The 24,235-nt window shown below is 42.8% G+C and overlaps 1 protein-coding gene across 1 annotated transcript in view; it reads left to right on the forward strand.

The window, feature by feature from the left end:
* The window catches only part of LOC115144032 (1-phosphatidylinositol 4,5-bisphosphate phosphodiesterase epsilon-1-like), a 91,272-nt gene extending 71,366 nt beyond the window's left edge, over positions 1–19,906 (forward strand). The window contains 11 exon segments of the mRNA XM_029684649.2: positions 147–271; positions 457–574; positions 913–1,035; positions 6,121–6,414; positions 8,066–8,229; positions 9,654–9,915; positions 10,164–10,282; positions 10,427–10,555; positions 10,665–10,862; positions 16,211–16,417; positions 16,932–19,906. Of these exon segments, the coding sequence (XP_029540509.2) occupies positions 147–271; positions 457–574; positions 913–1,035; positions 6,121–6,414; positions 8,066–8,229; positions 9,654–9,915; positions 10,164–10,282; positions 10,427–10,555; positions 10,665–10,862; positions 16,211–16,378 (1,700 nt within the window). The 3' untranslated portion in view covers positions 16,379–16,417; positions 16,932–19,906.
* Positions 19,907–24,235: the final 4,329 nt, after the last annotated feature.

The raw sequence follows: 24,235 nt of genomic DNA on the forward strand, positions 1-24,235 counted from the left end.
TTCTTATCTCAGTTTACCGGTAATGGTTTCACAAGGAAGATTAAATGTGAAGCCATTGAATAACATTACATTAGAAGCAGTCATTTGAGTAATTCAAGCTGTTCTGTCTGACTCCCTCACTCAAAGACAATGGTTTTGTTTCTCAGAGAACATCCTGAATGATAAACCAGAAAGGAAGTCATCAGGTGACAAGGAAGACCATCCCATCACTGATGAGATGGCCAAGAGGATGAAGAAAGCAGACAATGCTGTAACCAAGTACAAAGGGAAGGTGGGTTTCACCTCTGACCTCTAGTCTCTGAGCCAGGAGAGACCATAGAGATAAAACTGATCTTAAATATTAACTACGAGACACCAGGCCTACAGTATATAAACGCTTGACAAATGCACCCTAAATTTATATTTTTCCCTAGAAGTAATCCCAGATCTGAATCACTGACTCTGTTCCTACCCCAGGTATTTGACATAGAGCTGGAAGAAGAGTTATATCCCCCCCAGAACAAGAAGGAGAGTCGACAGATCGCTCAGGAGCTCTCTGACCTCATCATCTACTGCCAGGCTGTCAAGTTCCCTGGTAGTCCTCCTTTAATTCCGTTCAATTAACTTTACTATATGGCTCATTCCAGCATGGAAATGGTTTATGTTCGGAATGTAGCGCAGTGTTTTTATTCTGCCTGGTGATTTTCCCAACCGAAAGAGAGAACGATGAATGTTCACAAAGGAGTAAAACAGGGCTCTGAATTGATTGTAAATTAGAATCGGGTGCACATCTTCTATGGGTATAATTCTCCAGAACACAGCCAGAACAAACAAGCAACATTAAACCAGCGTGAGAAAGGGAAAGGAAGTGTGATGGTGCCCTTGTCTTACACTCTCATCTGTCGCTTTCTTTCTGTGTGTGGGGGGAAACAGGCCTCTCCACCCTCTCTCATTCAGCCTCTGGCAGAAGAAAAGACAGAAAGAACAAGAAGTCCGTCTTTGGCATGGATCCTGGTCGTAGTGGAGGCAGCCCCAGGGAGGCGGTACCAGGGAAGGGTACGTATGGCCGAGCCTTTGAGCCAGACCCATAGACCTTGACCTGGAGCTGGGATGTGTAGGGACAGGTAAGGACACCCACATACAGACTCAGTCCGATTACCCCCCCATTGGAACCAGCCTGTTAAAGGGATTGTTGGTTTTCCTTTATGGACATTTTAGCATTTGTGGCACAAATCTTATTCAAGTCATGCGACCAATATAAGCATTTTGTTTCGCTCAACATGTTCAAATCATCTATAAGTGACTGAGTTTCACAGTCAATTTTTAGATACATTCGTGTGATTTGGACATGCTAATATTGGTCCCATGACATGAATGGGTTTTGTGCCACAAATGCTCAAATGTTAGCATGTGGAAACAGTGCCAGGGAAACTAAACCAAAGCATGGATTGCTGTCAGACCTTGTCCATAGACTGCTTACAAGGTAAGGAAACCAATGTCATGTTGTAAGTTGGGTGGACTATCCCTTAATAAAATGGCCCTCTTAGTGTGCGCAGCTGCATTACAGAGTATAGTGAAAGATGCTGAGTGAAGCTGTGGAGTTTTTAAAGGGTTTGTAAAAAGGGTTGAAATGGGATTGTTAGAAACGGCATATCTTGCAGGCATGTTTTTTCTGTCTCGGCACTGAGGCTTGGCAGAGAGTTTGAATAGCTGTGTAGCTAATGCCTCTTTCATGATCAATCATAACCCTTCGAAAGGTTCAGGTAACTTCTGAAGTAAAGGAAACCCTTCACTATGGTGTTGGCCCATAACCAGCCACCAGAACAGCTTCAGTGTACCTTGGCATAGATTCTATAAGTGTCTAACTATTGGAGGGATGAGACACCATTCTTCCATGAGAAATTCCATCATTTGGTGTTTTGTTGATGGTGGTGGAAAACGCTGTCTCAGGCAACGCTCCAGAATCTCCCATAAGTGTTCAATTGGGTTGAGATCTGGTGACTGAGAAGGCCATGACATATGGCTTACATCATTTTCATGCTCCTCAAACTATTCAGTGGCCACTTGTGCCCTGTGGATGGGAGGGCATTGTCATCTAGAGGTGTGAACGTTTATTTGCCACGGATATAAGGCACTTCGCACGTCATCATCGTTAACGGTTGGAAAAATGCCAGTGAGTGAGACGGGGAAGTGACAGCACAAAGTCCTGTATGGCAGTACTTTGAGAAGTTAAATGAGATGGTGGTGAAATAAATGTCAACTTTGCTAGGTGGAATTGAGCTACAGTGGCAGTACAGGTGCCATGCCTAACCATCTGAAAGGGAGACCCAACCTGTTGCTGACTGCAGTAATCACAGTACTGAGTACAGAAATAATTGCAGTTGAAATGCAGTCATTGCCAATGGTAGAGGATGTTGGCTTCAATGCCCTGATGGCATATATAGAACCAGACTACAAGATGCCTTAACGGCCCAGATGTTAAAAAATGGTACAGTCGTGGCCAAAGGTTTTGAGAATGACAAAAATATTAATTTCCATAAAGTTTGCTGCTTCAGTATCTTTAGATATTTTTGCCAGATGTTACTATGGAATACTGAAGTATAATTACAAGCATTTCAAAAGAGTCAAAGGCTTTTATTGACAATTACATGAAGTTGATGCAAAGAGTCAATATTTGCAGTGTTGACCCTTGTTTGTCAAGACCTCTGCAATCCGCCCTGGCATGCTGTCAATTAACTTCTGGGCCACATCCTGACTACTGGCAGCCCATTCTTGCATAAGCAATGTTGGCGTTTGTCAGAATTTGTGAGTTTGTTCGTCCACCCGCCTTTTGAGGATAAGGTCTGGGGAGTTTCCTGGCCATGGACCCAAAATATCGATGTTTGTTTCCCCGAGCCACTTAGTTATCACTTTTGCCTTATGGCAAGGTGCTCCATCATGCTGGAAAAGGCATTGTTCGTTACCAAACTGTTCCTGGATGGTTGGGAGAAGTTGCTCCCTGAGGATGTGTTGGTACCATTCTTTATTCATGGCTGTGTTCTTAGGCAAAATTGTGAGTGAGACCACTCCCTTGGCTGAGAAGCAAACCCACACATGAATGGTCTCAGGATGCTTTACTGTTGGCATGACACAGGACTGATGGTAGTGCTCACCTTGTCTTCTCCGGACAAGCTTTTTTCCGGATGCCCAAACAATTGGAAAGTGGATTCATCAGAGAAAATGACCCCAGTCCTCAGCAGTCCAATCCCTGTCTGTACATTTTGCAGAATATCAGTCTGTCCCTGATGTTTTTCCTGGAGAGAAGTGGCTTCTTTGCTGCCCTTCTTGACACCAGGCCATCCTCCAAAAGTCTTCGCATCACTGTGCGTGCAGATGCACTCACACCTGCCTGCTGACATTCCTGAGCAAGCTCTGTACTGGTGGTACCCCGATCCCGCAGCTGAATCAACTTTAGGAGACGGTCCTGGAGCTTGCTGGACTTTCTTGGGCGCCCTGAAGCCTTCTTCACAACAATTGAGCCGCTCTCCTTGATGTACTGATAAATGGTTGATTTAGGTGCGATCTTACTGGCAGCAATATCCTTGCCTGTGAAGCCCTTTTTGTGTAAAGCAATGATGCCTGCACGTGTTTCCTTGCAGGTAACCAAAGGTTGACAGAGGAAGGACAATGATTCCAAGCACCACCCTCCTTTGGAAGCTTCCAGTCTGTAATTCAAACTCAATCCACATGACAGTGTGATCTCCAGCCTTGTCCTCGTCAACACTCACACCTGTGTTAGCGAGAGAATCACTGACATGATGTCAGCTGGTCCTTTTGTGGCAGGGCTGAAATGCAGTGGAAATGTTTTTTGGGGATTCAAATCAAATCAAAATGTATTTATATAGCCCTTCGTACATCAGCTGATATCTCAAAGTGCTGTACAGAAACCCAGCCTAAAACCCCAAACAGCAAGCAATGCAGGTGTAGAAGCACGGTAGCTAGGAAAAACTCCCTAGAAAGGCCAAAACCTAGGAAGAAACCTAGAGAGGAACCAGGCTATGTGGGGTGGCCAGTCCTCTTCTGGCTGTGCCGGGTGGAGATTATAACAGAACATGGCCAAGATGTTCAAATGTTCATAAATGACCAGCATGGTCGAATAATAGTAAGGCAGAACAGTTGAAACTGGAGCAGCAGCATGGCCAGGTGGACTGGGGACAGCAAGGAGTCATCATGTCAGGTAGTCCTGGGGCATGGTCCTAGGGCTCAGGTCCTCCGAGAGAGAGAAAGAAAGAGAGGAGAGAATTAGAGAACGCACACTTAGATTCACACAGGACACCGAATAGGACAGGAGAAGTACTCCAGATATAACAAACTGACCCTAGCCCCTCCGACACATAAACTACTGCAGCATAAATACTGGAGGCTGAGACAGGAGGGGTCAGGAGACACTGTGGCCCCATCCGAGGACACCCCCGGACAGGACCAAACAGGAAGGATATAACCCCACCCACTTTGCCAAAGCACAGCCCCCACACCACTAGAAGGATATCTTCAACCACCAACGTACCATCCTGAGACGAGGCTGAGTATAGCCCACAACCATCTCCGCCACGGCACAACCCAAGGGGGGGGCGCCAACCCAGACAGGATGACCACAACAGTGCATCAACCCACTCAGGTGACGCACCCCCTCCAGGGACGGCATGCGAGAGCCCCAGTGACTCAGCCCCTGTAATAGGGTTGGAGGCAGAGAATCCCAGTGGAAAGAGGGGAACCGGCCAGGCAGAGACAGCAAGGGCGGTTCGTTGCTCCAGAGCCTTTCCGTTCACCTTCCCACTCCTGGGCCAGACTACACTCAATCATATGACCCACTGAAGAGATGAGTCTTCAGTAAAGACTTAAAGGTTGAGACCGAGTTTGCGTCTCTGACATGGGTAGGCAGACCGTTCCATAAAAATGGAGCTCTATAGGAGAAAGCCCTGCCTCCAGCTGTTTGCTTAGAAATTCTAGGGACAATTAGGAGGCCTGCGTCTTGTGACCGTAGCGTACGTGTAGGTATGTACGGCAGGACCAAATCAGAGAGATAGGTAGGAGCCAGTTCATTTGCATGGCAAAGAGGGACTTTGCAATTAATTGCAATTCATCTGATCACTCTTCATAACATTCTGGAGTATATGCAAATTGCCATCATACAAACTGAGGCAGCAAACTTTGAAAATGTATATTTGTGACATTCTCAAAACTTTTGGCCACAACTGTACAATGATTGCTCTGCAAGTACAAAGTGTGAGCTCTCCTACACCGTACTACGTGGAGTTAACAGATTGTTGGGCTTCTATGAACATGCTGTCCTACATCACTGCAACGAGCCATCACATTGATGAGAAGTGGAACATGAAGTACTGACAACTGAGAACATGGAGGGGAGGGACACAGCAGAGAACCTATAACGGCATTACGTAACATCGTTGCTGAGTGGGTAGGGGACAGCAGTAAGGTGAGCGCTGTCTGGTAGGTAGCCAAGGTAGATTGAGCTGCTTTGCAGGACCATATCTGAATCGTGAATTCACTTCATTTTATGATTTTTTTTCTTATGGTTTAAATCACGTGTCAAACTCATTCCATGGAGGGCCGAGTGTCTGCGGGTTTTCACTCCTCCATTGTACTTGATTGATGAAATAAGATCACTAATTAGTAAGGAACTCTCCTCACCTGGTTGCCTATCTTCATTTAAAAAAAAGGGCAGTTTAAACGTTCAGAAATGTTTTACATTTGCCACATCCCAATTGTCATCCTATAGGGCCAAAGGTAGTCAAATAACGGCCTGACCAGCATTTTTATACATGACCCTAAGCATGATGGGATGGATGTTAATTTCTTAATTAACTCAGGAACCACACCTGTGTGGAATTACCTGCTTTCAATATACTTTGTATCTCTGATTTACTCAAGTGTTTTCATTATTTTGGCAGTTACCTGTACTATTTGGGTTAGTTAAATGTTAGTGTTACATTGTCTTACTATCCTGGGAAAAAGTTTTTTTTAATTTTAATTGTTATTTGAGCTGTCCTTTTTTTCTGCTCCTTTTTCACTGCTATCGCTCTGGATAAACGTATCCGCCAAATGACTAGATTGTAAATGTGTAACTGTTTCCCCCTCCAGGTAGCGTGGAGGGCAGCCGTCTGAGCTGGGAAGAGCAGACATCGCCCGTGCTCAGCCCCAATGCCTCAGTGAGTGCCGTCATCCACACTCCCAAGTGCTACCACATCTCCTCTGTCAACGAGAACACTGCCAAGCGCCTGTGCCGCCGCAACTCAGAGAAGCTGATCCAGCACACCACATTCCAGCTGTTAAGGACCTACCCGGCCGCCACACGCATCGACTCAGCCAACCCCAACCCTCTACCGTTCTGGCTACACGGCATGCAAGTGGTGGCTCTCAATTATCAGACTGATGGTAAGGACATGGAGAGGAGTCTTACTGATAAGGTTGGTTGGTCCAGTTTAGTCCCTGGACGTTACTATGCTCAATGGAGATTCTTCATTGCAAATGATTTTTAGTCCAGGACCAGGCTGGGACTTTATCTGGGTATGGGGAAATAACCAGGCTGGGACTTTATCAGGGTATGGGGAAATAACCAGGCTGGGACTTTATCAGGGTATGGGGAAATAACCAGGCTGGGACTTTATCAGGGTATGGGGAAATAACCAGGCTGGGACTTTATCAGGGTATGGGGAAATAACCCCTATATACTAAACAAAAATATGAACATGCAACATGCAATAATTTCAAAGATCTCACTGAGTTACAGTTCATAGGAGGAAATCAGTCAAATGAAATCAATAAATTAGGCCCTAATCTATGGATTTCACATGACTGGGAATACAGATATGCATCTGTTGGTCATAGATACCTTAAAAAAAAATGGGCCTCACAATGGGCCTCAGGATTTCTTCAAGGTATTTCTATGCATTCAAATGGCCATTGATGAAAATGCACTTGTGTTCATTCTGTAGCTTATGCCTGCACATACCATAACCCCAACGCCACCATGAGGCGCTCTGTTCAGCAAACCGCTTGCCCACATGACTCCATACACGTGGTCTGCGGTTGTGAGGCCTGTTGGATGTACTGCTAAATTCTCTAAAACAACGTTGGAGGTGGCTTTCAATTCTCTGGCAACAGCTCTGGTGGACATTCCTGCAGTCAGCATGTCAATCGCACGCTCCCGCGAGACGTGTGGCATTGTGTTGTACGACAACACTGTGCATTTTAAGGTGGCCTTTTATTGTCCCCAGCACAAGGTGCGCCTGTGTAATGATTATGCTGTTTAATCAGCTTCTTGATATGCCACACCTGTCAGGTGGATGGATTATCTTGGCAACGGAAAAATGCTAACTAACAGGGATGTAAACAAGTTTGTGTACAAAATATGAGCAAAAAAAGCTTTATGTGCATATGAACATTTTCTGTGATCGTTTATTTCGGCTAATGGGTGCAATACTTTATATGTTGTATTTTTGTTCAGTGTCGTCTTTAACTAGGTAATTTTGTACCCTGGTCAGGTGACATGGTCAGGAAAAACTCAGGGCCCTACTTACAACTTATGAACTCTTAACTTTTCAAGAAACTCTAGTTGCCTATTCATTGGAAATGGCTTGGACAGGGTACAATATGACCGTGTGGAGATGTATTGGGGAAACACTGGGTTATGTTATCTTGCATGTCATTGCTCATTTCTCTGTAAGGGGGAGCTCTGACCTGGGCAGCACTGAGTCAGCTCGGTACGCTGGACATGGTCGTGATGCTGATAGGCCGTCATTGTAACTAAGAATTTGTTCTTAACGGACTTGCCTAGTTAAATAAATAAATAAAACATGCGTTTTACAGGCTTGTCTGTTTTACACATTTATAAAGCCTAGTTGCAGATTTGCAAGCTATGTTTCTCCACTCATCTGTGCCAATTTTCAAACTAAAATTAGGATAAGTGATGCTTGTGAAACAATGGATGGTCTGCTGTTGTCTGTTTCCTTACTCTTTCTCCTCTCTCATTCTCTCACCACCTTCTCTCTTTCACTCTCTCCGTCGCCACCTCTGCTCTCTCCAGACCTGCCCATGCAGTTGAACACGGCTCTGTTTGAGGCAAATGGGCATTGTGGATATGTCCTGAAACCTCCAGTGCTGTGGGATCGCAGCTGTCCCCTCTACCAGCAACTCTGCTCCCTGGAGAGAGACGTGGAGAGCATAAGCCCAACACTCTACTCTCTGACTGTGAGTACACACAAACACACCCACTCCCCTCCATATGTATTTGGACTGCTAAAAGCATTTTTGGCTCTCTGCTTCATAGGCTCGATACTACTTTTGGATTTGAGATCAAATGTTTCATATGAGGTGACAGTACAGAATGGCACCTTTTTATGTGAGGGTATTTTCATACAAATCTGTTATACTGTTTACAAATGAAAGCACTATGTATCTTGTCCCCCCTCCCATTTTGAAAAAGTATGTGGACAAATTTGCTTATCGTCAAAAGTTTAGTATTTTGTCCCATATTCCTTCCACGCAATGAATACATCAAGCTTGTGACTACAAACTTATTGGATGTATTTCCAGTTTGTTTTGATTGTGTTTTGGATTCTATTTGGTCTAATAGAAACTGAATGGATATGAACATATGGAGGGGAGTTTACATGGATGCACACAAGCAAGCATGCGAACATACACTTTTTATAAAAAAATATCTATTTTACCTTTATTTTTCAAAGTATGTTGACTGAGAACACATTCTCATTTACAGCAAAGTCCTGGGGAATAGTTACATGGGAGATGAATGAGCCAATTGGAAGCTGGGGATGATTAGGTGGACATGATAGCTAGATAGGGAATTTAGTCAGGACATCGGGGTTAACACCCCTATGATAAGTGCCATGAGCTCTTTAGTGACCACAGAGAATCAGTACAGCTGTTTAATGTCCCATCCGAAAGATGGCACCTGACACAAGGCATTGTCCCCAATCACTGCCCTGGGGCATTGGGAAAGTTTTTGTAAATTTTAGACCAGAGGAAAGAGTGCCTCCTAATGGCCCTCCAGCAGCATCTGGTCTCTCATCCAGGGATCATCCCTGCTTAGCTTCAGAGGCAAGCCAGCAATGGGATGCAGGGTGGTATGCTGCTGGGGGTACACACACACAATCTCTCCCCCTCTAGGGATACACAGACACTCAACCCATCAAAAACGTATTTTAAAATGTAGCCAAACACACTTCAATATGATCCATATACTGGTCTCTCTCACTAACTGCCCTGCTGGGTATACACACACACACACACTTACCCAAAGCACTCCCATCGGGCTCTTCAACATAGTTTTGATGGGTTTATTGGAGATATTTGCACCATATATACAGTATGATTTCTCTATTTGAGACAAGGACACCACCCAATTAATCTTCTGCAATAGTGAATGGGAAAAGAGGTCGTAAAACGAGTTGTGTAAACAGATGTTTAATTTCTTATCAAATCTGCCAGGAATATGACATACAGTAAGTATTATAAAGTATTAAGTAAAACTGAGTAATGTAATTACACGTGTAATGCCAAGTATCTGTCTTATAGTGGATTGAGATTATTGAATACACAGTATATATATACAGTATATAATGAATAAAAGGTGTCCTTTCCCCCTCTGTCAGATTGTGTCTGGGCAGAACGTGTGCCCTGCCATCGGCGCGGGCAGCCCCTGTGTGGAGGTGGAAGTGATGGGCATGCCCGTGGACAGCTTCCAATTCCGCACCAAGCCCATCCACCGCAACGCGCTCAACCCCATGTGGTCAGAGCACTTCCGATTCCCTGTGCACTTTGAGGACGCCTGCTTCCTGCGCATCGCTGTGGTCGAGAACAACAGCTACCAGACCACTGCTCAAAGGATTCTGCCCCTACGGGCCCTCAAACCAGGTGAGGGAGAAGAGGAGGAAGAAAGTGAAGACTTTAAACTTCTATTTACACTTGAAATATTCCTGACAATTTTTTTCTCAAGTATACACATCAATAGCATGTAACCTATTAATAGATAATTGAACAATGATATTTAGCAACATGCTATGCACAGAGTTTGCTAGCAGCTACAGCATGGCATGTGGCCAGGTAATATACATTTCTACTCTCTGTTCTTAATGTCTATGGTTGGTGGTCTGTTGTTCCAGGCTATAGACACATCCAGCTGAGGACGCAGCACAACGAGCCCCTGGAGGTGTCCAGTCTGTTCATCTATAGCCGCAGAGTAGAGGAGAGCCCCACCGGCACAGCCCTGCCTGCTGCCATGGTAATACACACACACACACCCCTGAGGAGCAGCTAGGGATTGCTTATATTATTGTAGCTCTTTGAACAGCATCTGATGAGCTAATTAGCTAGTAACCTTAAAATACATGTAAGGACTATCTACAACACTGTATTTCCCTGGCAGCTGTTTAGTTCTGAGGAGCGGAGGGCAGCCCAGCAACACAAAGTGACTGTCCACGGTGTGCCAGGTCGAGAGCCTTTCACTGTAGTGTCTGTGAAAGAGCAGACCACCGCCGGACAGCTACTGGACACGGTCAGTCCTGGCACACCCACCGATAGGAAAATGTACCCACACAAACACACCAGACCCGCCACGCTCTCAGTTCATAGTGGCCTATCCATTTTTCCTCTCCCCACTTTAGTTGCTGATGTCCACAGATGGTGCCAGTGAGTACTTCCTTTGTGAGGAGAAGGTGTCACTGGGGAAGGAGCGCAGTGACCGTAAGAGGTGTCCTCAGCAGCGCCCCGTAGCCCCTGAGGAGGAGATCATCAGGGTTATCAACAGCTGGCAGCCCGAAGAGGGATATGTGGGCAGAATCTGCCTTAAAACCAAGGAAGAGGTACTACTTTATTCAACGGAAATTTCCCATGACTGCTGTAGAGTCGAGCTATTTTAATGAGAAACCGGTCAAGCAAATACTGTTTTTTTAATCAATTTCTTCATTCTAAGTGCCCCGTCCTGGGGTCATATTATGAAATACACACTACTTTCCTTTCATATACAGTAGACGGGTTAGCTGACAACGTCATGAAATCGATGCGTGCGCGTCGATGGGGTTGTGATTCTGGACTGTCGGATAGCTAGCAACAATGACAAGAAGCTGCCACGTGGGGAATCGTAGATGGCTCGTTTCAGCTCGTTGCATCTCATTGATACCATGTCTTGTTTTTAGTTCTACTGTATGCTAATATGCCAAAAAATGTGCTAGCTGGATGAGAAACGACTAACAATTTGAGTGCTCATTGTGCAATTTATATATTTTTTTATAATGATATGGAGAGGAAGTACAGCTTCAATATTGTCAACCATCCCTCGATTCTAAGCCAACCCTGCCTACATTTCTCCACAGTTGCACACGCATTGGTTTTGTTGCTTATAGGGAAAATAAGTGGTGGGCCGACCGAAAAAATGTGATGTTGATCAATCTGTGTCGAGGGAGGAGCTGATTTTATTTTGTATATGACAGTGAAATGTTGTTGTGACTAAAATGTATTTGTGCTTGTTTTATTTTATACTAATGTAAAGTTGTGTAACTGTGATGGACCACACACTCCATCACAGTAGGTGGTGGCATGCACCTTAAACAATTGTTTGTGAACCGCCATTATACGGAAGAAGAAATCATAAGCTGCTGTCGGTGTGTGTGATGATGATGATGATAAAATCTTGCTAGCTCCCAAAGACTAAAATAAGATAAATATATTGTTTCATATGCAGACATATGATGCTAGAGTCTGACACAACTTGCTTAGGCAGGGAGGGAGAGACATTTTCCAAGCTTCAGTGCATTAACTGTTTTCCAAAATTTAGATGGATCACCAGCAGAGTCTGAGATAAAACTTAGAAAGTAGCAGGATTTGGCTTTCTTAATTGAGGAGGTTCATCTATTTCTCAATTGCCTGAAAAGCTGCCAATCAGCTACACAGTCGATTTTTCTAGCCTTGGCTCAGGCCTGGTTTCTCATTCTAACAAGTTCTGAAAGTTCTATAGAGACCAAAGGATTTGTTCTGTTTTTTACTCTAAGGCGTTTAACGGGTGTGTGTTTGTCTGCCAGAGAGATGAAAAATAGATAACATAGCTAATTCAGGGTCAGGCATGCAGCTGACTCAAAGTAATAGGCCAACACTTTTATTTTTATGTATCTTTACAGTGGCTTGTGAAAGTATTCACCCCCTTTGGCATTTTTCCTATTTTGTTGCCTTATAACCTGGAATTAAAATTGATTGTATATCATTCCTTCCCATTTAGACGAGCTGATTCATGGGCTTCCCATTTGGGCTAACCGTAACAGAGGGAACAGTGGAATTCAAGTGTATGGGCATAAGATTATTACTGACAATACCACTGGCAATGATTATCTGTAGCAGTATGATGATAATAATGTGGGAATGGGAAGAATTACCTGAGCAGGGGTTGGGCTGTTGTTGAGTCAATGTTTTATAAGAGCCTCCTCGGGTAAGAAACTTTGCCCCTCCTATTTGGTTGCAAGCCATCCTCCTTGTTAAACTGGGGCCTCTCCCAGAAGTGGTCAAAATTGTCAATGTACTCAAAATCTACCGAGGAACAGTAGGATTTAAGCCAGTAGTGTAGACCGAGTAGATGACTAAAGTGTTCCATTCCGCAACCTGTTGTTGGTTTCGGCCCGGAAATTAGAACCTGCTTGTCTGTCTCCTTTAGGCTGCCTGTGAGCACTCTGAAGTCAGCTTTTAATTGCTCAGACTTATGAAGATTGATGTAGTTTGTACCGACATGAATTGACTACTGTGTGAGCATTCGGGTGCTCCATCACAGCAATGACCTGGTGATCTATGTCCTGAACATGGGCTGCAGGGAAGCCGAGGGTCCTTGCTTCCGTGACCACCCTAACTATGGAGCTTCCTATAACTACCACTAGAGGACGAGAGTATCCCTGCGAGGTGTGGAACGTGCTCTGGGGGCTGCTCCAGTGGACAGCCCGGCTCAGTAACCCAGGACCAGATCCAGAGGAGCTTGCTCTCGGTACTGAGGTGGAATGGGAAGGACGGGTAGAGCGGCGGAGGGCCCTGTTGGAGACGGAGCTCAGAGCCTTGAAACGGTTAGATAGCCACAGGTCTGGAGGAGAGGGCAAATGGAAGATACGTTGAGATTTTCCTCCTCTTCTACCTCTAACTCGACTCCGCCTTGTCTCCGATGGTGTAGAGCAAGACGCAGTAGTTCTCTGGTTCTCGTCGGTGGGATGTTTAATACCGGAAAGTGGCCCATGTTCGTGTCCACATTAGCTACTGCAGAGGAGCCCAGTCTTGTAGAGCACCCTGGATTATCCCCTCGATAATAATGCATGCAGCATTGAAGTCGTTTTGGCCAGAGCAAGACTTTTATTTAGGACCCCGTTCAATGATCCGGTCTTTTGAGGCAACGAACTGTTTACACTTATCACAAGTGTATGTCAGTAAATTTTTCTTCTTTCACACGTCTTATATTTCAAGAATTTTGTGGCCATTTCCAGATCAGTCTAAAAATCAGAGTAGTCAAACAGCCTTCCCGGCTACAAGAGCCATCCGCAAAGCGAGACGAGCTTTGCCGGTGACGGCAATGTAGCCTAGCTAGTCGTGGCTAGACCTAGCAGTTCAGTCAGGACAGTAAAATCCTGTCAAAAAACTGGGGGTTAAGAACAGCACTAACACATTGGTCCCAAAATAATGTTTTTAAAAGTATAAAACGCTGTGTCACCACTCAAACGTTCTCATTCCTACTTTAAAAAATATATATATATATTTAACCTTTATTTAACTAGGCATGTCCGTTAAGAACAAATTCTTATTTACAATGAGGGCCTAGGAACAGTGGGTTAACTGCCTTGTTCAGGGGTATAAGGACTGATTTTTACCTTGTCAGCTCAGGGATTTGATCTAGAAAGCTTTCGGTTACTGGCCCAACGCTCTAACCACTAGGCTACCTGCCGCCCCTACTTCCTGGTCATTTGACATGAATTAACCACTCATGTATGGGGACACGCTCCAGCAGAGACGTTAGGAAAAGGGTTTGGGTTTACGCTACAGTTGTCACGTTGGTGACGAGAGTTGTTGACAACTAGATGGCGATGTACTCATCTAGCCACAACCGTACAAACCATCAGTCCCGACAAAACCATAAGTGCCATAAAACCAGAACTACTAATGCTTATTATCCCTCGCATCCCATTCCTTCCCGACAGATTCTATGGTGCAAGTTAGGTTTACGTAGATCTGTCCACGAGAGATTAATTGAGATGTTTTCTCATGGAGAATGATAGTCTGCAGGATTATAGAAAGCAGTTTGGTAAGGAATGTTTGAATTTCATATACTTAACATTCAGTGAATGAGTATTAATTGATGTGGTTCAAATTATTAACTTTCCTCGTAACCTTTTAAAAGTTGAAGGTGCCAATCTGCCAATTCATTATTCTACTAACTATGACTGAGTGTGAGACATGTTTTACATAATGTCATGCATATGCAGTGGGGTCCGAAATGATTTGCAGCCACTGACGTACCGGACATAATCGCAGCCCGAGCACCTGTCATCAATGACAATTTTTATTTTTTTCCATATGTATACTGAATAGAAATCTAAATGCGACAAGCAACAATTTCAAATATTTTACTGAGTTACAGTTCATATAAGGAAATCAGTCAATTGAAGTAAATAAATTAGGCCCTAATCTATGGATTTCACATAACTGGGAATACAGATACGCATCATAGATACCTTAAAAATATATATTTATTTTTTAAAGTAGAGGTGTGGATCAGAAAACCAGTCTGGTGTGACCACCATTTGCCTCATTTAGTGCGACATATCTCCTTCGCATAGAGTTGATGAGGCTGTTGATTCTGGCCTGTGGAATGTTGTCCTACTCTTCAATGCGTGTGCAAAGTTGCTGTATATTGGCGGGAACTGGAACACTTTGTTGTACACGTCGATCCAGAGCATCCCAAACATGATCAATGGGTGACATGTCTGGTGAGTATGTAGGCCATGGAAGAACTAGGACATTTTCGGCTTCCAGGAATTGTGTACAGATCCTTGCGACATGGGGCTGTGCATTATCATGCTGAAACATGAGGTGATGGGGTGGATTAATGGCACGACAATGGGCCGCAGGATCTCGTCATAGTATCTCTGTGCATAAAAATTGCCATGGTGTTAGAGGAAATTATAGTTTAGATGATTAATTATGTATACATTATTGATTAGAACCATTTATTCTAATACTATTATGTTATGGTATGAAAAGTCAAAGTTATTGGTTAAGCTGTTACTGAAAATGTAAGCAGAATGAATTAATTGTCTGGGCCTCTTGGGAAGTTAACGGAGGAGCGAGGTTATGGCTTGTCAGACAGATAAGAAATGTCTGGGAGACGTTCCAGGCCTAAATGAACAATGGGCTCTTGTGAGAATCGGAGAGAGGGGGGATAAACTGATGATGTCATGTTCAGTTTATAACCTGTGGAAAAATGTGTATGCTTCAGTACTCTCTGGAATTAAACGCTCTTACCTGGCTTTTAAGACTGGTCTCGATCTACTTCATGCATAATTAATGAACTTACACATCATTAATGAATTAGAAACGAGTGCGAAATTGGTTTTGGCAATTAAAGCATAAAGGAATTTAGAATTCCTCTATCACATGGATAAAATATAATTGTGTTCGTTGGCTGTAGCTTATGCCTGCCCATACCATAAGCCAACCGCCACCATGGGACACTGTTCACAATCGGCAAAACGCTCACCCACACGACACCATACACGTGGTCTGCGGTTGTGAGGCCGGTTGGACGTACTGCCAAATTCTCTAAAACAATGTTGGAGGTGGTTTATGATCGAGAAATGAACATTCAATTCTTTGGCAACAACTCTGGTGGATATTCATGCAGTCAGCACACTCAAACTTTAGACTGTGGAATTGAATGGAGAAAGGAGAAATGCTCACTAGCAGGGATGTAAACAAATTTGGACACAAAATTTGAGAAGTTTCTGGGATGATTTTATTTCAGCTCATGAAGCATGGGACTAACACTATACATGTTGTGTTTATATTTTTGTTCAGTAATATACGAACATAACACACCCACATCAAACCACAAGTTCAAGTGATTATTGTTGCTCCTTAGAATTCTTGCTTTTATCAGAAATAACTCTGACTATGTGTGTGTGTGCGCACTCAGATGGCCCGTGAGGACGAGAGGAAAGGCATCTCGTTTGCCAGCGAGCTGAAGAAACTGACGAGTTGCAGCCAGACCGCCGTTGCCCCGGCCGCACAAGAGAGCAGCCACAGTAAGGATGAAAGCAGCAGGGCAGCATACGGTGTGCCTCTGACTGAGACCCATGAGTGATACGCTCGGTCTGCAGTGTGTGGATGGAGTCCCCAGAAGGTACGGAAGTCCCTACTGTTTCCTATTGTCTTTACAACTAGGGCTTTCCCTATTGGCCCTAGTAGCCCCCATCTTTTTCGTCTCCTCCTTCTGGCCATGCCTATAAATGTCTTCCACAGTCAGTTTTCCTTTTTCAATCTCTTAACTTTTGACATCTTCATTTATTTATACAATATTTATATAATGCCATTTTTTTTTTTTTACGCAATTATTTCTCGCCTCATTAATTAGGATAAATGAGTCACTCGGGGACAATGTCGAAGTCGACGTTATCTGCAGTGTTTCAAACAAAATGTTTATTTTAATGTTGTGTGTGTAGTATTTTATTATTGATATTTTAACAACTAACATAACACAATGACATCTATAGATTGATATGCATTAGTATGTTTGAGTGGACAATGACATATGCAATACACAACTGCCCATGAAGTACTGTATACTCAGATATGTATACAATACGACAGATATGTCTGTCGTGTTGTTGTCCACTACTTCTCTCTCCCTTTTTCAGGGTCTCTCTCTATAGGACTCGAAGGCCTGGGTGGTGGAGGGCTGGGTGGAGGCAGAGAGGCTCCTCCTGGGGGGTGGTGGCGGCCCTTGGGAGCAGGGCCCACACCGGCTATCTGACCACCTTAGAGCGCACCAGTATTCCTGAACACACCATGATGAGTTGAGTAAAGAGCTTCCCCCAGAAAGTCCCACCCTGGCTGGCTGGTAGAGTTGGATGGCGGCTCCAGGATGACGGTTCGGAGTGAAGGAAGGTCGTGTTATCTGCTGTGTCGTTAGCTGCCATCCCTCTGTGTTCATTAGGGTACACCGTAGCAAAACATTTTGCAACGGAAAAAGACAAGTGTTTCTTATTGGACAAGTTTAGGTAGTTCCTCCTTGTTTCAGTCCATTTTATTATTGTTTGGTGCCTAATGAATACATCCCTGAAGTGGTGGCCGTTGCTGAACGCAGTTGCTGAATGCAGCAGCCAGAACCCTGTTCAGCCTGTTTTTGTTTTTTTGAATGAATATAGGCTTGATTCTTGGCCATGTTGTATCTTCTTCTACCCGCAGCTGAGTCATGGGCCTACTGTAGGCTGGTGTTGAATGTCTGCATGAACTCCAGACAGTGGATTTAGTTGAGGTGCGGGAAGCAGCAGTAGCCTTTCTCCTGCTAAGAATGAGGGCATTGTGAATGTGGCCAACAAGCTGGCTTGTTGTTTGATTCCCTTTGGCTGCATTTACACAGGCAGCCCAATTCTGATCATTTGCCTAGTTATTGGCAAAATAGCTGATCTGATTGGTCAAAAGGCCAATTAGTGGAAAAAAAATAATGCAGGCCTTATGTCCCAGTATTCACAATACTGTAATTTATAACTATATAGTTGTGTATTTGATGATATTCAGTGTTTTGCACGAAGTAGTTTTGCTGTTATATTCAGTATTTTTTATTGCCATTTTTCCCGATGGTTTATCTTGTTTGATATGAAAGAGTGCGCTTCAAAAGTATTGTAACGGTGACTGTTTTTGTTTTGGCTTCTTACTCCCGCACTTTGGATTTGAAATTCTACAATGATTATGAGGTTATTAAAGTGCGGACTGTCAGCTTTAATTTGAGGGTAAAAAATATTTTGGAGAATCTAAGAATCTAATATGTTTCGAAACACTTCTACATGAATGTGGATGCTACCGTTATTACGGATAGTCCTGAATGTATCGTAAAGTTAGACACACAAATATCATACCCCCAAAACAATGCTAACCTCCCCTGTTATTGTAATGGTGTGAGGTAAGCATGTCTTGGAGGTATGATATTTGTGCGTCTGTCTTACTCATCATTATTCATTATCCGTAATCATGGTAGCATCCACATTAATGTAGAAGTGTTAAGAAACATATTCCATTCTTATTTACAATAAAAGTGACACCAAAATGACAATGCATGATTTACCATTCATTCCTATTGGTCACAAAATAATCTGAAACACAACCACGACAAACTGCAAATCCATCCAAGTTTGTAGAGTTACAAGCTTGAAGTAATCATAGCGTGCTAGGAATATGGGACCAAATACTAAACTTTTGACTACTTTAATACACTGGAGTACTCAATGTATGATGGTGTAAGGTGTTTGATATGATATTTGAAAACAAAATAAGATTTTGGTTTCAAATTCAACTCGTCATTGCAGCAGGTCCAAGCGTATCAGCACTTGAGAACCCCATCACCTCTTGATTTCAAAAGCAAGAGAGGTTTTTGAATACCCAGGTATAATTTATTTTTGTAAAACATCAAATCAAAAGTACATTCTTAAGGGGCAATCAGCAATTCCTACATCCATTTTTGGACTAATAAATTGATAAGTACTCATTTGATTCTTGAATAATATAACTTTAATTTAAAGGCCTCATAAGCTTAGTTCAACTGTCGTACCCCATCAGAACCCAAAATATAAGCTTGTTTTACTCCAATGTTTGTAAACAAACCAAATGTAAACAAACTATATAGCCTCAACATGGTTTAAAGTTTAATTTTGATATCATGGTTGGTCAATCCTTGCATCCATAGCTCGGTCTATGAATTTGAGTAATTACATTTCTCCAGCCCCGTCCCTCAACTTTTAACCGAACCAGTGGGGGAGGCCGCTTTGCAATTGTTTTTACTGCTGATTGCCGCTTTAAAGTAATTTTGTTGATGTCTATTGGAGCACACACAACTATCATAATGTCAATACAGGGTTTAGCGATTTCTGATATTGTTCCCAAGTTGTTTATTGATGAAATTATACTGAGTTGTCTACTAGGTGTTTTAACCTATGCCCATTTGTCTGTTGTCAGAAACTTGATTCAATGGGGGCCATGTTGTTTCCCTCCTTTAATTTAGAATGTGATCACTAAGTGTGAGATTTGTATAACAAAGTCAGTCTGTAGTTTTTTTCAACTTAGTATAAGTTTGTTTTAAAACTATGAAGGTGTGGCATTTCTAATGAATGATTTATATTGTACTTGGTGTCTGATCATTGGTACTGCAAAAGTGTCAACTTCCTTATAGATCTAGATACACATTTCAGCCTCTCCCCCTGGGTCCATACAATCTCACAGCAAACAAAATGATGGGCTTTTATACAGCGTCTGTATGAGATGTATAAATACTACAGTAGTTATAATACATAGGCCACTACACTCATGCCCGTTTACGGGTTGAAAATGGCAGATTTAGTCACTGATAAGTGTCTAAATTGGAACACAGTGGCTATACAGTAACATGCTATACATTACGTCAGACCTCTGCGCTTCACAGCGCTGTGTGGGTTTTGACTGACAGCCGTTCTGAACTTGAGCACCGCACGCGACAAGTAGTTGCTCCCATCCCTCCTGCTAATTGGGCAACTTTTGCAAATGTTTTGTCTCAGTGAGGGAAATGCTGTCAAACAAGAGGATTTAATGTATTTTGAAAGATGAGACGTTGATGATTATAATAAATACCGCTTTGATGTCATGCAAGCAAGCCAATGTGCACTTCACATTTCCATATCATAAAACTCATGTCATATACAGTGTTAATGTTTGATCACTGATGTACAGTTACAATATGACATGGTGTCATACCCTGGGTTGTTCTGAACAGAATCTGTTTGTCTTTTGTGAAGAAAATTCACTGTGGAACACTCACCTGAATGCACCCATGACTCCTTTCTATGCGCACCAAAATTATAATCTGTTTCTCTGAATTGCCCTGTGTAAGACTAACACTTTTTAAAATCATATTTTATAACTTCGCTGGTCATGTTGGCACCCGAACAAGCTTATAAATGATGCCAACCTGACCCAGATTGAGATATATAATGGGCCGTTTTTGGATTGCGTAAACAACAGTAATTGTGTGATGGCGGGGATGCAGGGTTGTGTTCCAAACAAAACAAAAGTGTTTGCTCTAGTTTCTCAACAGCACAGCTTAGAGGGCTCAAAAAAGCACATTATCGTTGAAGACTGAGTCAAAGTGCATTGAAATTACTTAGGAACTGTGCACACTTGAGGTGTGTGGCCACTTGGAGACACCAGTTAGTCCTCACTCAAACCGTTGTCTTAAGTTGCACCTACCCCATATTTTCCAATAATATTCTTATGTATCAACAAACGCAGTGAAAAGTACAGAAAATGTAAAGTGTTTGGAGTCAGTCTTGTGTCAAGGGAACTTTGGTCTTATAATTTTCCCATAATCTTAATCTGTTGCCTTTCAATTGCTACCATGCTTATGCATGTGCTTTTCATATTTCTTTTGTAAGAAACATTTCAATTTAACCCAATCAATGTAGGCCAATTCCCACGAGTGTAAATGGTTAAATGTCCAATATCAACAAATTTACAACCAATGAATGGGGTTGAGGGCATGGCTAAAATTGGTACAGAATTGGCACCGGAGTGTGAAATGTGATGGTTTTCAGCTATTTTCCTGCAATTCTATACAAATTGCAGGAAATGAACAAGTACCACAATGCCTACTTCCACATCGATGGTGCTGGAGTGGATCGGGTCGAGAGCTTCAAGTTCCTCAGTGTGTTCATATCACTAAGGAATTAACATGGTCCACACAGTTGTGAAAAAGCATTTCCCCCTCAGGAGGCTGAAAAGATTTGGTATGATGCACAAAAAGTTATAATGCTGCACCATTGAGAGCATCTTGGCTGGCTGCATCACCTCTTGGTACGGCAACTGCAGGGCACCTGACTTCCAGGCACTACAGAGAGTGATGAGTACGGCCCAGTACATCCCTGGGTCCGAGCTCCCTGCCATCCAGGACCTCTATACCAGGCGGTGTCGAGGAAAATCCAAAAATTCAGCCACCCAAGTCAGACTTATTTCGGAAACACTTTACTTGATACTCAGCGTCATAACATTATGACAGTCATAACCATGACTGCGGTAAATAAAAGGACATGATTTGGAAAGGCACACCTGTTTATATAAGGTCCTAAAGTTGACAGTGCATGTCAGAGAAAAAAACCAAGCTATGAAATCGAAGGAATTGTTCGTAAAGCCCCGGGACCAGATTGTGTCGAGGCACAGATCTGGGGAAGGGTACAAAAAAATGACTGCAGCATTGAAGGTTCCCATGAAGATAGTGGCCTCCATCATTCTTAAATGGAAGAAGTTTGGAACCACCAAGACTCTCTTTTCTAGAGCTGGCTGCCCGGCCAAACTGAGCAATCAGGGGAGAAGGGCCTTGGTCAGGGAGGTGACCAAGAATCCAATGGTCATTCTGACAGAGCTCCAGAGTTCCTCGGTGGAAATGGGAGAACCTTCCAGAAGGACAACCGTCTCTGCAGGACTCCACCAATCAGAGCTTTATGGTAGACTGGCCAGATGGAAGACACGCATCAGTAAAAAGCACAGCCCTCTTGGAGTTTGCCAAAGGGCACATAAAGTACTCAAACAAGATTCTCTGGTCTGATGAAACCAAGATTGAAATCTTTGGCCTGCATGCCAAGCGTCACGTCTGGAGGAAACCAGGCACCATCCCTACGGTGAAGCATGGTGGTGGCAGCATCATGCTGTGGGGGTGTTTTTCAGCGGCAGGGACTGGGAGACTAGTCAGGATCGAGGGAAACCTGAAATGAAGCAAAGTACAGCGAGATCCTTGATGAAAACCTGCTCCAGAGTGCTCAGGACCTCAGACTGGGGTGAAGGTTCACCTTCCACCAAGACAACGACCCTAAGCACACAGCCAAGACAACGCAGGAGTGGCTTCGGGACAGGTCTTTGAATGTCCTTGAGTGGTCCAGCCAGAGCCCGAACTTGAACCCAATCGAACATCTCTGGAGAGATCCTGAAAATAGCTGTGCAGCAACGCTCCCCATCCAACCTGACAGAGCTTGAGATGATCTGCAGAGAAGAATGGGAGAAACTCCCAGTTACCTCAATTACCTCGTCCCCTGCACATCAACTCGGTACTGGTACTCCCTGTATATAGCCATGTTATTTTTACTCGTTATTGTTATTTACAGTGTATTTATTCCTCGTGTCACTATTTACATGGACATATATTTATCTTTAATTCTGCATTGTTGGAAAAGTACCCATAAGTAAGTGTTTCACTGTTAGTCTACAGCTGTTAACGAAGGTTTTCCAGCACACAGCTTTGACCTACTACAGTATTGGATTATTCACACACCACACTAAGACATTATCCCATTCCACTAACATTTCAAGCTTTTATTTATTATATGAAAGCAAGCTTTTATACTTACAGTTGAAGTCGGAAGTTTACATACACCTTAGTAAAATACATTTAAACTCAGTTTTGCACAATTCCTGACATTTAATCCTAGTGAGGAGTTTGAAGGTAGGCCTTGAAATACTTCCACAGGTACACCTCCAATTGACTCAAATGATGTCAATTAGCAATCAGAAGCTTCTAAAGCCATGACATAATTTTCTGGAATTTTCCAAGCTGTTTAAAAGCACAGTCAACTTAGTGTATGTCAACTTCTGACCCACTGGAATTGTGATACTGTGAATTCTATGTGAAATAATCTGTAAACAATTGTTGAAGAAATGACTTGTGTCATGCACAAAGTAGATGTCCTAACCGACTTGCCAAAACTATAGTTTGTTCATAAGAATGTGTGTGAAGTGGTTGAAAAACGAGTTTTAATGACGCCAACCTAATTGTATGTAAACTTCCGACTTCAACTGTACAATACCACCAGGCTTGATTGAGTGAGCTGTATTGTAGTAATGTGGTGCCTGCCTATATTTCCTTAATCCTTTACTTTAGCAATACATGTAATTGAGAGAAAAAAAATGTAATCATAATGTTTTGGTCAGTAAGTGCTAAACATAAATAAACATAAATCCAGGCGGTGGTGTGTTGGACACATTCACTAGATGTCTGTATGCATTCCTGATATTATCTAACCATTAGCTTACCAGTGTAATGGTGAATTAAGTGCAGAACCACTTGTTTTGAAAACATGGTCCTCTTTTATCAATGGACAGTTCATTACCTATGTCAAATGAAGATGTAGCTTGAAGTTCTGTTTATTCCTTTGTTGGGTAAAGTAATGACAGTCATAATCACTCAGTCATGTCATAACGGCTGACATAACTTGTCATAAATGTGGCTCATGACAGTGTTAACTTAAGAAATTACACTTTGACACTTTCATGAAGCATTATGACCATCCTGTGTCACTTTACTTGGACTAACAAAATAAACTTTATGACACTGTCCAAGAAGCATTATGACATAATCATATAAGCCAGATAGGCCTATCACGTACATGCCCTTATATCAGCCCAAAAAAGGTGCCTAGTCCTGCTCCTGAAATCTGCTTTGTTTTAGGTGCATGTCTGACATTGTGTACACTTTTACAATATGGTGAATAAAAAAGTATATATTTAACATGTCAACCGTATGTTAATGGTATAATGGAATGTTTTGTGAGTTTTGACACTTGTGTAGGTGTCATAACCAGCCATAAAATAATGGAATATCACAACAGGTGTTATGATGACCATGTTATGACCTTGTCATAACGTGTTATGGCGCTGTGTATCAAGTATTTATTTTGCCTAAAGATGGTGACACTACACACTTACAATAGGCCTATATCTATATCTAAAAATACATGTAGAAATTAACATCCCATCATGCTGGTCATGTTTAAAAATGTGTGTGTACACACACACACTGAACAAAAATATAAACAAAATGCAACAATCGCAACGATTTTACTGAGTTAAAGTATAGATAAGGAAATCAGTCAATTGAAATACATTCAGTAGGCCCTAATCTATGGATTTCACATGACTGGGAATGCAGATA

Source organism: Oncorhynchus nerka, linkage group LG16 (genome assembly GCF_034236695.1).
Source record: "Oncorhynchus nerka isolate Pitt River linkage group LG16, Oner_Uvic_2.0, whole genome shotgun sequence".
Classification (NCBI taxonomy): Eukaryota; Metazoa; Chordata; class Actinopteri; order Salmoniformes; family Salmonidae; genus Oncorhynchus; species Oncorhynchus nerka.